Source organism: Nicotiana attenuata, unplaced genomic scaffold (assembly GCF_001879085.1).
Source record: "Nicotiana attenuata strain UT unplaced genomic scaffold, NIATTr2, whole genome shotgun sequence".
NCBI lineage: Eukaryota > Viridiplantae > Streptophyta > Magnoliopsida > Solanales > Solanaceae > Nicotiana > Nicotiana attenuata.
The window spans coordinates 886,690-903,840 of record NW_017670322.1 but is presented as its reverse complement, the minus strand read 5'-3'; the positions used below and the strand labels follow the sequence as shown (position 1 = coordinate 903,840).

The window sequence follows — 17,151 nt, the reverse complement described above, 5'->3', positions numbered from 1 at the left end:
GAGTTCTAGTTTTGCCTTCAACTTCACGCTCTTATACAGTGTATTGTGATGCTTCTCAGATTGGTATTGGGTGTGTTTTGATGCAGGAGGGTAGAGTGATTTCTTTTGCTTCGCGCCAGTTGAAGCCCCATGAGAAGAACTACCCTGTTCAAGATGTGGAGTTGGCCGCCATTGTTCATGCATTGAAGATTTGGAGACACTATCTCTATAGTGTGTCTTGTGAGGTACTTATAGATCATCGAGGTCTCCAGCACTTGTTCAAATAGAAGGATCTAAATTTGAGGCAGCGGAGATGGTTGGACCTGCTAAAGGACAATGATATTACTATTCTGTATCATCCGGGAAAGGCCAATGTCGTGGTCTATGCCTTGAGCAGAAAGGTAGTGAGTATGGGTAGGCTTGCATTCATTCCTGTTGGTGAGAGACCGCTTGCAGTTGATGTTCAGGCCTTGGCCGACCAGTTCGTGAGATTAGATATTTCGGAGCCTAGTCGGGTTCTAGCTTGTATGGTTTCTCGGTCTTCCTTATTGGACCACATTAGAGAGCGCCAGTATGATGATCCTCATTTGTTTGTCCTCAAGGACAAGATTCAGCATGGTGATGCCAGAGATGTTACTATCGGGGATGATAGGGTGTTAAGGATGCAGGTTCAGATATGTGTGCCCAATATAGATCGGCTACGTGAGTTTATTCTTGAGGAGGCCCACAGTTTGCGGTATTCCATTCATCCAGGTGCCGCAAGGATGTACTAGGACTTGAGGCAGCGTTATTGGTGGAAGAGGATGAAGAAGGATATAGTGGGGTTTGTAGCTTGGTGCCTTAACTGTCAGCATGTAAAGTATGAGCATTAGAGACCGGCACTACAAGGAAATCACATATTACATGGGAATTTTTTTGGGGATTATGTAGGAAAATGGATTTTCCTTCTGAAAAAAATCCGATGGAAAAACCTTCGTAGGTAATTATTACCTGCGAAATTCACAAATCCCCAGGTACATTACCTGCGAATTTTCGAATCCGTATGTAAATTACCTGGGATTTTACATTCGCATGTAAATTACTTGCGGATTTTTTTGTAGGAAATTCTAAAAATTCCATTAAATTTTTGGTAAAAAGTTTATGAAAATTAGGAGTTTTCTTGGGGATTTTCATAGGGAAATATCTGCAAGTAAATCCCCATCAAAATTCCGAAGTAAATCTATATAATATTTTAGACAAAAAGAATTAAAATTACTGCTATAATATTTTTGCTATTGAAATTATTTTTATTATAATGACTCTACTCTACCATACATACTGAGATATTATGGCACCACCCCACACTTTTAGTTTTAGTAATCACTAATCACTAATCACTTATTAATTACCAATCCACGTTAAAATAAAAGAAGGCTTCTACCACAGAAGCCATTTACCATCGAGCACAATTCCAACATGCTGAGTTTATAAAGTGGAGAAGTCGATATCTCTTTGCCGATATGGGACAAGATGTCCCCACTGTAATTTCAACGTAGTACTAGTTTAATATTTCCCTATTATTATTATTATTATTATTATTATTATTATTATTATTATTATTGGTTTTTTCTTTTGAAAAGGATACATTAATTAAGGATTTCATAATCAAACAAAAAATTATTTTTAGAAGTAAAAGCAAGTAAATTAAATTACAATTATATTACTTTTAAATTAATAATATTCTTAGTTTTTTTAAGTTTCATTTGTATTACTGGAATACCACATTAATTTCTTTTTATATAAATAACATATTGACTAACAAGAATTATTATACATCACAATTGGAAAGAATTATTTTGTTAATCCTAACAACATATATACAAGATTAAGTTATTTTAATATATTAGAAGTTAATCAAGAGATGATGTAAAAAGTAAAATCATATGATCACTTGAAATTAAGTTCCAATACTAAAATTTACAAACTAATATCATTTTGTACATACTACAATCAAATTTTATCATTTTAAATTCATGTAAAAACAATAACATACCTAAGATAAAAAAGTTAGTTATATTTTTATAAATGCAACATATTTTTCTCTACTTAAAAATTAAAATTAAATTGTACACTTATGCACAATTTAATATATTTTCTGATGATATTAACTAAAATATGCTAGATATAATTGTATCTTAGTTTTGTTATATCATTTTTTATCGACCATATTAAAACTTTAGTTCTTAATATAACAAAATTTATAATACTTATTTTTTTATTAAATTTATTTTAAAACTTAATGACTGACTATGTTATACTTAATGGCTTGCAATGTTCAATCCGAATATATACATCCTTAAGTCTTATATAGAGTCAATATTTTAATAATATTTATCTTAATAATCGATAAAATAATACAATAGATAAAATTAATACGGAATGATGTGTTTTGAGTTATAAAATTAAATTTAAAAATATAAGCTCTTCAAAATATTAAATATTGATCCTATTTAGTTTAAAAAAAAATAGATGACATAGCTAAGTATGAAAACAATTTAGATAACCTTAAAAGATTATAATCTATTGCGTATCCGCTTCTTTTATTATAAACTTTGTATGAAAATGATTGTATAGGTACTATGTATTCTAGACATATCAACTAAAAGAAAAATCACGACATATAAATTTTGTAGTTAAGCAGCAAAATTTCGTCGCGCGATAAACGATTAATTATCAAAAATCATATCCAATTCAAGGTCTTATATATTAGTAACCAAATATAAAGAAGAATAAAGATCTTATTTGATCTTCTTGCAACAATCTTACAAAATTAAGTTATTATTGCCATCTTCTAAACAGCATGACCATAAGAAGTTATATAAAATTTGTCAAATTCAATTTGTATTTATATCCCACACAAGTAATTTCTAATTAATTTCTTAAGTAATAACATTTCTAGATAAATCCCAAGCTATATCATCAAGAATAAATTTCTAGTAAAATTACAATAATAAAATCTCTATGCAATTCCCCAAAGAAGTAGATCCCCAAGAAGTTTATTTTAACCAAATTCGCATCGATAAAATCTCTAGGTAATTCCCCAGGTAAGAATATTCCCAGGTAAATTCCCAAGAAATTATTCCTAACTAAATCCGCAGCAATAATATCTCCAGGTAATTACCCAGCTAAGAGAATTCCCAAGTAAATCCCCAAGAAAAAATTCGTATCCCAACAACAATATCCCCAAGTAATTTCCTAGATAAGAAAATCCCCAGGTAAATACATAAGAAAATATCCCCAACTAAATTCGCATGTAAAATTACCTAGGGATTTTCCTTCGGATTAACATAGGATTTTTTCCCATTTTCTTTATTGGTTTACCTGTGAATTTTCCTACGGAAATGTACTTGCCAATTCGTGTCCCCAGGTAATTTCCCAGGTAATATTTTTGGCGCATAATGGCACCAAAATTACCTACGGATTTTTCTAGGAAAATATTTTTTCACAGGTAAAATATTTTGAAGTTAGGATTTTTAATGTTTCCCATGAAAATCCGTAGGTATTATCTGCAAATAAAATCCCCAGGTAATATCCCCATGTAATTAGCACTTTTCTTGTAGTGCGGGCGGATTGCTTTAGAGGCTAGAGATTCCAGAGTGAAAATTGGAGGATCACCATAGATTTTGTAGTTGGGCTCCCACGGACTTCGAGGAAGTTCGATGCTATTTGGGCGATTGTGGATCGGCTGACCAAGTCCGCGCACTTCATTCCAGTTGGTACTACTTATTATTCAGAGCAGTTGCTGAGATTTACATCTGAGAGATTGTTTGCCTTCATGGTGTGCCAGTGTCCATTATTTCAGATCAGGGCACGCAGTTTACATCATAGTTTTGGAGAGCCGTGGAGAGTTGGGCACCCAGGTTGAGTTGAGTACAACATTCACCCTCAGACGGACGGACAGTCCGAGGGCACTCTACGCGCTTGTGTCATTGATTTTGGGGGTTCATGGGATTAGTTTCTACCGCTCGTGGAGTTTGCCTAACACAATAGCTATCAGTTGAGCATTCAGATGGCTCCGTACGAGGCTTTGTATGGGAGACGATGTCTATTTCCGGTGGGTTGGTTTTAGCCGGTTGAGGCTAGGCCATTGGTTACTGACTTGGTTCAGGATGCTTTGGACAAGGTTAAATTAATTCAGGATCGGCTTGGCAAGGCGCAGTCTAGACTGAAGAGTTATGCCGATAGGAAGGTCTGTGATGTTGCTTACATGGTTGGGGAGAAGGTTCTGCTCAAGGTTTCTCCCATGAAGGGTGTTATGAGGTTCGGGAAGAAGGGCAAGTTGAGCCCTCGGTATATTGGGCCGTTGGAGAGATTTCATGTGGGTGTTTGGGGTAAGAGATTCCTACATAGTTTTGGTTAATTTTCATGATTATGCCTTTGATTTCATAATTAAATTTATGATTTGGGGTGGGAAATTGGGGAAAATGAAGAAAAGTTCTTAGGCTAGACTTTTGAGGTTTTGATCAAGATTTTGGTATCGGATTTGAGTAATTTTGGTAAGGGTGGACTCGTGGTTGAATGGGTGTTTGGATTCTGTGACTTTTACCGGATTCCGAGACGTGGGCTCAGGGGCCAACTTTTGAGTTGACTTTTTGACTTTTGACTTGAAGCTTAGTAGTTTCTTATAGCATTGATTCCTTTAGCTCGTGTTGATTGTATTGAATTGTTTAGGGATAGATTGGAGGCATTCGGAGGCCGTTTAGCGAGGTAAAGGTGTGTTGGAGTAGAGATTTGCTCGGTTTGAGGTAAGTAACAGTTCTAAATCTGGTTCTGAGGGTATGAAACCCCGTATTATGTGTCTTGTGACTGGTTTGGAGGTGACACACATGCTAGGTGATGGGCGTGTGGGCGTGCACCGTAGTAGTTGTGACTTGGTCAAATTCCATGAAACTGTATAGCAGAAAAACCTCTTGTTATCTGTATATTCTCTATGTGTTATAATAAATGAACTGCAAACCATGTTAGAAATCATGTTTAGGCTATGTGCTGGTACTGTAGGGACCCACAGAGGCCGGGTTACACGTTAAATTGTTGCTAAATTGCTGTTGTACTCAGTCTTTGTTTTACTTGAATGTCATATCTTAGTCTCTTTTGTTCCTTGTTGATACATTACATCATTCTGTTTGGGCTGATTTTCATGATTTTCGAGTGCCGAGAGACTGGAGAGATTGGTGGCTGAGTTGGGGCCTGAGTGCCGAGTTGTGAGTGATATATGTATATATGTGGAATGGGTTGCACGCCGCAACGAGCCTTATGGCTATATATATGTGGATCGGGTTTCACGTTGCAACGAGCCTTATGGCTGTATATATATTTATGGGATCGGGCTGCACGCCGCAGCGTGTTTCATTGGTTTATGCCATGATTGGCTTGATATAGTGTTTGGGCTGAAGGAGCCCTTTCGGTGTCTGTACACACCCCCAGTGAGCGCAGGTACGTACGGAGTGCGAGTGGTGAGTGCCAAGTGCCGAGTGTCGAGTGCTGAGTGAATGGGAGGGCTGAGTGACTGAGGCCCTGAGAGGATGCATTTGATTTTATTATTGTTGCACTTAGCTTCCATGTACCACAGACTTGAAATTTCTGAAAGATATTACACTTTGTTGCACTTAAACTTATCATGAAGTAACTATTTTGACCTAATTTATCAAATTTGAAAGCATGTCTATCTTCCTATGTTGAAATCACTATAATTAAACTATAACTGTGAAGCTCGTCACTACTTTGAGTTCCTTATTTAGTCTTGTTACTTACTGAGTTGGTTGTACTCATGCTATACCCTGCACTTCGTGTGTAGATCCAGGTATTTCCGGACACGGTGGGTGTTGATTCTCTGTGCAGTTGACCCTTCGGAGATTTTGAGGTAGTTGCTCGGCGTTCTTGCAGACCTTGTTTCTCCTTTCCTATCCTTTCACTTATTGTATTATATTTTGGATTATGAGAGACAATATTTTCCCATACTTGTGATACTTAGATGCTCATGTACTCAGTGACACCCCGATATTGGGAATTTTTGTGTTGTGTTTTTTGAATTTTCTATCCTGTTTATGAGAAGTTTTACTATTTAAACTGCTTTAAATCCATTTTCTGTTAAAAGTGTTGGAGTAAATTCGTAAATGTCGGCTTGCCTAGTACCACGTTAGGCGCCATCACGACAGGTTAGGATTTAGGTCGTGACACAATCCTAAACTCGTTCCCCTAAACTCGATAAATCTCACAAATTCCGAACACTCATTCTAATACGAGTCCAAATATATGTTTTTTAATCCAAATCCAACCTCAAATCGACCCTCAAATCATGAATTGTTTACTCTCCAAAACCGTAGCATAATCCCCCAAATTTTACCATTAAATCATATAAAATAGGTGTAATAATCCATGAGAAAACAAGATCTAACATCAAACCAAGTATAGATTACTTATCCTTCAAATTGTAGCAAAAACCCCTCCAAACATCTGCTCTACCCGAGCTCCAAAACTTCCAACAATGAAAAATAACCAAACCCTTCGAAATAAATAATCTTCCTAGTGATTTCCACATTTTCAACAAAACACCGGTTATGCGGCTCCGCTACTGCAGAGTAAAGCTCGCTTCTGTGAGTTCACTTAATCTCCCGACCTCCCGCATCTGCAGTCCCTCGGCCGCTTTTGTAGTAGCAAGTATGTGCCACAACTTCCTTATCTGTGGTCCCTAGCTCCTCAGTACAACTTCACTTGTGCGGTCCCAGGTCCGCTTCTCCGGACTCGCACCTGCGCCCAATCTATCACATGTGCGAAAATAGTAGACCAGAACTGCCAAACAACGTGAAAATGATCCGAAACTCATCTGACAATGCACTCAAGCCCCCTTGGACGCTGTCCAAACACACCAACCAGTTTAAAAATATAACGTGGACCTACTCGAGACCTCAAATCACACAAAGTAGTATCAAAATCATGAATTCGCACCTCAATTAAAGCCTAAGGAACTAATCAACTTCCAACTTTCCAAAACTCATTTCAAATCACATCAATTCAACTCGAAATGGCCTCAAATTTTACGTATAAGTCCAAAATAATAAAACCAACCTATTCCAACTCCCCGAACCAAAATCCAGACCCAATATTAATGAAATCAACTCCCGATCAAAGCTATGAACCTTCCAAACCGTCAACTTTCAAACTTCAACAATTAGATCCAAGTCAATCTAGGAACCTCCAAATCCAAATCTAGACATACGCCTAAGTCCCAAATTACCATAGAACCTATCAAAGCCATCAAAATTCAGGGAACGTCTATACAAAATTCAAACTCCGACCAACCCTCACAATTTAAGTCTCCAACCATGGAACTAAGTGTCCCAATTCAATCCAAAATCTGTCCGGGGCCAAACCAAACATCCTCACAAGTCACATAATGATAAATACACATTTTTAAAGTATCAAAATAGGAGATACGAGGCTAAAATACACAAAATGAGCGGCCGAATTGTTACATACGGTGTAGATGTATCTTCCAAATTTTAGGTACGTTAGAGTGGAGGATGGGTTTATCATTGGATCATGAATAAAGTTAAGCTCACACAATTACATAGAAAGAAAAAATTAATTCTATCCTCAACCACTTATATCAAAATATGTTATTGTACATAGACATAAGAGAAGGGAAGATATCAAACACTCTTGACCTCATAAACTTACTGCTCACTTCTGCCTGCCGCAGTGCTCCTGAAACCCAAATAAAGCGAGGGAAAGAAATAATAAGACAAAAGAAAAATAAAGGATGAAAGAGGGACTTAATGTTTATCAAGTGCTTGGGCGACAATTAATCACCCAAAAGTAACTTTAATATGATTGAGAGGTCTTTATTGACAAATCTTATTATTGAATATTTCAATAGCTTATCACATCTAACTAACCAATGGAATCAACTTTGACGTTTAAAGTCAAACTTTTATATTGATTAGGTCTGCCCTATTAATATTTCTTCCTCATGCAAATTCTCTCAACTAAACCAAGAGGTCAATAGCAAACCTAAAGTACTTTTCTCCTTTAACCTCGTTCGCACTCCTTCAAAATGTGAGCATGAAGATACATATAACAGTTTTTTGTTACATAATTTGTCAGTGCAGGGTGAAGCCTTAGAGTGACATATGTAAAATATAAAGATACATATTAGACTCCATAAAAAATAAATATTTTCGGCAAACACAACAGGAAATGAGCTAAGAGAAATGTGGTAATCAACTTAATGTACACTTTTTATTTGATGGTTTTGTTGATGTCCTTGCTTTTACAACTGAAGAATTTGTGGTTTGAAGATGAACTTTGAGCTAAGAAGTAGGAGAGAACAGAGGAAGAAGAGAACTCATCTTCGTTTTTCAATTAACCGTATCTGTACAGTATTAACTACCACTATATACTAACATAACTACTATACAGCTGTACTAACTAAGTAACTACTAACTATAGTTAGTTCAACTAGTATTAGGCTAACTCTAGTTAAGTTACACCACTAGTTAATACATCCATACTCTCAACACCCCCCCCTCAAGCTAGAGGAAGTGAAGATGTTCTTCATCCCTAGCTTGGATAACAAATAGCTATGCTGTACTTTGCTTAGGCCCTTGGTGAGTATATCAGCTTGCTGATCTGCAGTATGGACATAAACAGTGTTGATCATCCCTGATTGAATCTTCTCACGCACAAAATAATAATCAATATCTATGTGTTTGGTCCGTTCATGGAAAACAGGATTGGCAGCAATTTGGATTGCTGACTTACTGTCACAGTGAATAGGAACTGGATTTTGCTGAGTGACACCTAACTCCTTGAACAAATCAATGAGCCAAGTGATCTCTGCTACTGTGGATGCAAGGCTCCTATACTCTGCTTCAGCAGAACTTCTGGAGACTGTGGACTGCTTCTTAGACTTCCATGAAATGAGAGAGTCGCCAAACTTCACTAGATAACCAGTTATGGATCTTCTACTATTGGGGCATGCTGCCCAATCAGCATCGCAGAAGGCTGTTAGTGAGCCTGAGCAATCAGCTTTCATCAACACTCCTAGACCAGGACAGCTTTTGACATATTTCACAATCCTGAGAGCAGCATCCATGTGGGAGGATTTAGGACTGTGCATAAACTGGCTTAATGTTTGAACTGCAAATGAAATATCTGGCCTAGTATTTGTCAAGTATAACAGTCTTCCAAGCAATCTTTGGTATGGTCCTGGATCCTCTAATAGAGAATCATCATCTGTAGAGTTTGTGTGTGTATCAAATTCCAATGTGGTCAACTTGGTATTCAGTTCCAAAGGTGAACCCATAGGTTTAGAACCTGATAGGCCTAGATCAGCAATCAACTCCAGGCTATATTTCCTTTGATGCATCAAAATCCCTTCCTTACTTCTAGCAAATTCAATTCCCAGGAAATACTTCAGTTCTCCCAATTCCTTAATCTTGAATTTATCTTGCAGTTGTGACTTGGTCTCCTGTATTAGTTCCAAGTTGTCTCCAGTGATGAGGAGATCATCCACATATACTAGAACCACTATGAGTTGCCCTGAGGACTTCTTGGTGAATAAAGAATAGTCTAAGTAACTTTGTTGAAAACCTGATGCAAGAAGTGCTGCAGTGAGCTTGATATTCCACTGTCTAGATGCTTGCTTAAGTCCATATAGTGACTTATGCAATTTGCATACTAGTGACCTGTTGTTGCAGCCTACAAAACCTTGTGGGATAGACATGAATACTTCTTCAGTTAAGTCTCCTTGAAGAAAAGCATTGTACACATCCATTTGATGGATGGTCCAATGCTTAGCTGCAGCTAAAGCAATTACACTTCTGACTGTTACTATTTTCACTACTGGTGAAAATGTTTCTTGGTAATCCAGTCCTTCTTTTTGGTTGTAGCCCTTGGCTACAAGTCGTGCCTTAAACCTCTCAACCTCTCCTGTTGCCTTGTACTTGATCTTGTAAACCCATCTACATCCTATAGCTTTCTTCCCAGGAGCTAGTGGTACTATCTCCCAAGTTTTGTTGTCTTCAAGAGCCTTAATTTCTGCCTCCATTGCCTCAATCCACCTTTTATCCTTTGCAGCTTCATAGTAACTGCTGGGCTCCTGTTCTGAAGAAAATTGAGACAGGTAACTTTGATACTTGTGTGACAATTGATCATAGCCAATGACAGCAGCTATGGGATATCTGCAACTATTACTTTGTGTGCTTTTGTCAGCTGTTACATAGTCCTTGAGCCAGATGGGAGGTTTAGAGGTCCTGCTTGATTTTTTGACAATCTCAGCAAGTGGTATATTTAATTCTGGAGCTGCAACAGGTACAGAAGTTGAGGAATTTGTTGGAGAGCTGTCTGAATGTTCAGGAGCTGAGATAAGTACTAGGGAATTCTCAGGATCAGGAACAATAGGTGAATCTGTAACTGGAATGGGGTGTGGATAAGATTCATGATCTGGAGTGCTATTATCATAAAGTGTTCTTATGTTCAAATCATCCAAGAAGGATTGGTCAATTCCCTCCTCTAGATTCTGGAAAGGAAAAGCATCTTCAAAGAAGGTTACATCTCTACTGATGAAGTATACACTGTGCTCAAGATCAAGGAGCTTGTATCCTTTCTGGAGTGCTGCATACCCCAGTAACACACATTTTACAGCTCTAGGTCCAAACTTGTCTGTTTTAGGCAATAATGAGGCAAAGCATAGGCACCCTATGATTCTTAAATGAGCTAAAGAGGGTTGTCTGTGATACAACAATTCAAAGGGTGACTTGTTTCCAAGCACAGTGGATGGCACTCTATTAATAATGTAAACAGCTGTTTCAATGCAATCTCCCCAAAACCTAGCTGGTAGATGACCCTGGAACCTGATAGCTCTTGCAACCTCCAAAATATGTCTATGCCTTCTTTCTACTACCCCATTCTGTTGGGGTGTATAAGGGCATGAACTTTGGTGTAATATCCCATGCAGCTGAAATAACTCCCTGCATTGACTATTAAAGAACTCACTCCCATTGTCTGATCTGAACATTTTAACAGGTTTCCCAAACTGAGTTTTAACCATAGCAAGAAAATTTTAAGGATGAAAATTACATCAGATTTCAACCTTATCAAAAAAACCCAAGTCCATCTGGTGTAGTCATCCACCAATGTAAGAAAAAATTTCATCCCATTATATGTGGCAACCTTGTAAGGTCCCCAAACATCCATATGAATTAGTTGAAAAACTTCAACACTTCTAGTTGTTTTTATTGGAAAAGGCAGTCTGGTTTGCCTTGCCAAAGGGCAATCTCACATCTATGAACATTATTGAAATCTAAATTGTTTCTGAAACATTATAATTTTCTGATAACCGGTAGAGGTACATGCCCCATTCTCTTGTGCCATATATCTGGATCCCCTAGCTTCATCACTGTAAAGGCTCTATGACATTGCATCCTTTTGTGTGACTCCACTGATATCATAGTGTATAGTCCATCTTCTTCCCTACCAATCTCCTTCACCCTCCCAGATCAAAGGTCCTGAAATACACAGAATGTAGGAAAGAAGGAAGCAAAACAGTTCAAATCTTTTGTCACCTTGGAGACAGACAATAGATTGAACTTGAAGGTAGGAACACATAAGACATTCTTAATAGTGTCACCTCCTGACAATTGACAATCTCCTACGTGTGTGATCTTTGCAGAATCTCCTGTTGGTAGCTTGACTTGTCCTGCATTTTCTGTTTGTGTTCCATTGTGTAGTAAATCTTTATTTCCTATCATATGGTTTGTAGCTCCTGTATCTACAATCCACTTAGGAATACTAATGTTATTGTAGAGAAAAGTACCTTCCATAGCTGCAATAGTACCACTGGATTCACCAATTAAATTCTTGTTTAACAGCTGCAAAATCTGAGAATACTGCTCATTTGTGAACATGTGTGTTGGAACTCCATTGTGTGCCTCTTGCACTACAGTGTTTTCTATCTGTGCTGCTACATTAGCTCTCCTCTTAGGTTTAAAATCAGAGGGGTAACCCACTACTTTGTAACAATTCTCCTTCAAATGCCCAGATTTGTTACAGACTTCACATTTCATTAACCTATAACAGCTTGCCTTTGTATGTCCCTTCTGGTGGCAAAATTCACACTCTACACCAAAGTTTCTCCTTTGCCTACTTCCTATTGTGAAGTAAACATAGCAGTAGGCTCTACTTGCCCTGTATGAGTATTAAACTGGCTACTTGAAATTGTTCTCCTACTTTCATCTTGAACTATCATTGCATATGCTTGATTAATGGAAGGAACATTAGGCATCATTAGAATCTGGCTTCTGGCTTGTTCAAAACTATCATTTAAGCCCATCAAAAATTGTAACAATCTCTGAAAATTCAATTGTTCAACATAATCCTTGACTGGTGGTGGTGGTAATATAGCATCATACTCTACCCATATATCTGTTAGCCTTGTGAAATAAACTGACACCGATGAAATCCCCTGTGTTGAAGTGAAAATCTCTTTGTGCAAGTAGTAAAGCCTTGAAGCATTCACTTTATCAAAACGTTCCTTGAGTCGTGCCCAAACTGTTTGAGCATTTTCTGAGAACAAAACACTAGTAAGAAGGTGTGAGCTTACGTTGCTCATTAGCCACGAAGTAACAATGGCATTGCAACGATCCCACTGATGAGCTAATCCAGATCCAAAATCACCTTTTGAGGTGGTACCATCAACCAGACACAATTTGTTCTTTCCTAAGAGAGCTACTTTCATAGCTCGACTCCATAGCGTGTAATTTTCCATTCCAGTTAACAGTAAGCCAATTGACAACGAACCTGGTCCATCGGACGGATGCAAGTAAAGTGGGTGATTGTGGTCGAGAACAGGTCCAGTCGGTGTTGTAATGGTGTTATTACCTGAATTATCATCAATTGCCATGTATATTGCAGATAATCACGTCCAAAAACACTATCAAATCAAAATTAGGGTTTTGATTGTAGGAGACTCGTTCCTGATTTTGTCAGAAATCGAAGGAACAAAGAGAAATTTGAACGAAATGTAGATGATACGAATTGATTCTCTCGATCTACAACGAAATCCCTAGAATCAATCGGTGAATTTGTGGTTTGAAGATGAGCTTTGAGCTAAGAAGTAGGAGAGAACAGAGGAAGAAGAGAACTCATCTTCGTTTTTCAATTAACCGTATCTGTACAGTATTAACTACCACTATATACTAACATAACTACTATACAGCTATACTAACTAATTAACTACTAACTATAGTTAGTTCAACTAGTATTAAGCTAACTCTAGTTAAGTTACTCCACTAGTTAATACATCCATACTCTCAACAACAACTTAATATATAACCAAGCATTTGATAATTTATAAGACCAAATGTCGAACAACAATTTGTCCACAGATGTAGAAATAAAATACAAAAAATCAGTAAAAAGAATAAGATAATGCTTATAAATGATAAATAATATGAATAACATACTTGCCAGCGAAGAAGAATGCTGAAAATAGTTGAGAGTAATGAAGAGGATATAAAATTGTGGAAAGTAGATGTCTGCCAATCATGGTACAACATTAACATCACTAAATGTTCTTTATTTTCTCAATGGCCTAACACGTGTCTAATAGCTGCTATAGAAGATCACATACAAAGAGAAAAGGGATGCAAGTGATAAGAGTATTTCAAAAGCAAAGGAAATCGATCAATGTGGATTGTTCAAGACAACTTCATATAATTTGAAAAACGAAAACCTAAGAGTTTTATACATAAGTATATATTTCTATTCATAGTCCTAAAATATTCCACACATATATGAAACAACACAAAAATAAAAAAAATTAAAATATAAAGACAAAAAAAAAGGAAAAAAAAGGAAAGAGCACTATCAACTTACATTAATAAATTGGTATGATCGAGCTTTTCTTGAAGAATGATCAGGACATGTAAAGTCTTCGCTCTATTGTCATTTTTCTAAGATCTGAGCTTATCCTTTATTTCTCATTGACACACAATAACTCCTGCCATTAATTGTACCAGTTAAAAAAATCTTATCAGTCATAGAAAATATTTTCTTAATTCTGTTTTGCTATTGTTCCGTTAAATGATAAGTTATCCATATACTTCATGCCTGATAATGTCTATTCTTTCCTCTATATAGATTCTAATCATGCATCTTCTATGAAAATCAATGTTCCTAATAATACTAGAATTCTAGACCTGATATTTTTGAATCCTCTTGTTTTGGTAATTATATTCTGCTACTAAAACCCTACAACTTTACACTTAGTTTTTTAGTAATTATATTCTAAGGAGTCTCAGTTTATGTAATTAGCTTTCCATCTAACTGTTCATTATCCAAGACAATAAGGAATTTGTGATGACCCGATAGGTCATCTAGAGTTTTAAATCGTAATTCTGTGTTTCGAAACCTCAAATATCTCATTTCATTCTTCCTCGATTTGCGCGCGCAGTCCGGGTATTTTCCGGAAGGCTTTTATGTTAAAAATTGATTAAATATGAAATTACGCCTTAAAAATCTATTTAAGTTAACTTCGGTCAATGTTTTAAGCAAACGGACCCAAATCCATATTTTGACGGTCTCGGTAGGTCCGTATCATTATTTGGGACCTGCGCGTATGCCCGAAATTGAATTCAGAGGTCCCTAGCTTGAGTTATCGTTTTTTGTCGAAAATTTGAAGTTTAAAGGTTTGATGAATTTAAGGATTTGACCAATGTTTGACTGTGTTGATACGCGGTCCGTATTTTGGTTCCGTAACTCGGTATAAGACCATTCCTATATTTATAACTTTTCTGCAAAATTTAGTGAGAAACGGAGTTCGTTTGACGTGATTCAGACGTCCGCTTGTTAAAATGGAAATTCTAAAGCTTCATTGAAAATTTCATTTGATTTGGTGTCCGATTCATAGTTCTAGGTATTATTTTGGTGTTTTGATCGCGCGAGCGAGTTCGTATTATGTTTTTTGACTTGTGTGCATATTTGGTTAGGAGCCTCGTGGGCTCGGGTGAGTTTCGGATAGGCTACGGGTGGTTTGAACTTAGAAAAATCTGGTTTACTTAGCTTCAGTTGTCACCTGGTGGTCCTTCTTCGAGATCGCGAAGGTATTCACTGTTCGCAAAGAGTGATTTGGGCTGGGGAGGGAATAACCCTGTGCGAACGCAAGGAATAGGACGCGAACACGGAGCAGTAGGGGGATTGCCCTTCGCGAACGTGTCCACACCAACGCGAACGCGTAGCTTTGTAAGGTGGGGGCTGGGAACTGACCATTACTCTTTGCGAACACGACACAAGGCTCGGGAACGCGTAGGCAGGTGGGTGTAAGCCTTCGTGAACGTGAAGGGTATCTCGTGAACGCGTAGGCTAATTGAGCTGCTGCTTCGCGATCGCGTCAGGCCCTTCGGGAACACGAAGAAGGCCTGATGCCCAGTGATTTAAATGTTTCAAAAATGGGATTTCTCCCATTTTTCATAAACCTTCCATTATAGCTCGGCCTAGAGGCGATTTTGAAGAGAAAACTCAAAATCAATTCATAGGTTTGTACACTTTAACTCATTTTCTTCCATTTCTAACATCACCCATTAATTTCTACGCCTAATTTTTGTTCCTCCATGGTAGAAATTGGGGATTTGGGTAGAATTAGGGATTTTTGCAAAATTTGAATTTAGACCTTAAATTGAGAACGGATTTCGAAATAAATTACATAATCGGGCTCGGGGGTGAATGGGTAATCGGGTTTGGACAAGCGGACTCGGGAGTTGATTTTTGTTGACTTTTACAATAATGACCTAAATTGAATCTCTTTCATTCGTGGGTAGTTCCTAAGACTTATGTTGAATCGTTTGATTGTTAATTTGCTAAATTTGGTTGGTTCGGAGGCTTGTTCGAAAGGCAAAGCCGTGGTTGAATTTGAGTCAATTTTGGAGCGAGGTAAGTGTTGAGTTTAACCTTGATTAGAGAGAACTAGGAACCCTCGTAATACGTGCTTATATGCCGCCGAACTACTTGTTTCCCTGATTTTCCGCTTTCGCTTCATTATCTCTTTTCCTACCTTTGTTGTTATGTGCTTTAAATACCTCCCATACTTTATTTGTTACTTTTCAATCATTGTTTCTCGTGTTAAAAATGTTAGACCTTCCTATGCTTCCATGACTCGCTGCTATTTGCCTTAATTGACTTACTTGCACCTTTTAATTATTATTTACTAGACTTGTCTTGCCATGTAATAGTATAAATGTGAGTTCCCAAGTTGATACAAGGCTTCTTTTCTGATTCAGCTTCATAATCATCAATCGTAGAGGTTCTTGTGATTTGAGTTATTGATTTGATTGTACTCATTGAATATTTGATACTGGTATGGTGGGATCAGTTGCACGCTGCAAAGGGTGGATTGATATGGTGGAATAAGGGTGAATTTGTACTGATATGGTGGATCGGGTTGCACGCCGCAACAGGTGAAATAAGGGTGGATTGATATGGTGAAATAAGGGTGAATTATTATACTGATTTTGTTATATGGTGGGATCGGGTTGCGCGCCGCAACATATATTTATTTATGATTATTGATGTTGTTACAGTAGAATAAGGCTGGATTGTGTCGTACGGTGGCATCGGGTTACGCGCCGCAACAATCTATGTGTTTCTATTTCCTTGAGCTGTGTTAGTTTTACGGTAGTTTTCATATGAAACTCTAAAGATTGGTAATCCTGATCGTCACTGGGTTTCTTTGAGGATTTAGCTATTTTTGCTTCAGTTAATTGTCTCATTTCGTTCCGTATTTGCTTTCCTGTCTTTATTATATACTACGTACATGTTATAGTGTAGGTGACCCGCCTTAGCCTCGTCCTTACTTCGTCGAGGTTATGCTCGGCACTTACAGAGTACATGGGGTCGATTGTACTCGTACTACACACTGAACTTCTTGTGCAGATTTTGGAATTAGTCCCAGCGGCGGTTATTAGCGTGCTTGGGTTGGTTAGTTTTGTGGAGACTTGAGGTGTAGCTGCTCAGCGTCCGCAACTCCTAGAGTCCCCTTTCCTTTTTATTAGCTGTGTATTTTCCCTCAGACAACTTTATGTTTTATTTAGGCCTTTATTTGTACTATTCTAGTAGCTCGTGCACTTGTGACGCCAAGTC

General features: G+C 37.5%; 1 protein-coding gene across 1 annotated transcript; it reads right to left on the bottom strand.

Annotated features, from left to right (window-relative positions):
• Positions 1 to 12,166: 12,166 nt before the first annotated feature.
• Positions 12,167 to 12,919, bottom strand: LOC109237837. Its single transcript, XM_019404226.1, has one exon. It carries the CDS (start codon positions 12,917 to 12,919, stop codon positions 12,167 to 12,169), a length of 753 nt encoding a protein of 250 aa, XP_019259771.1.
• Positions 12,920 to 17,151: the final 4,232 nt, after the last annotated feature.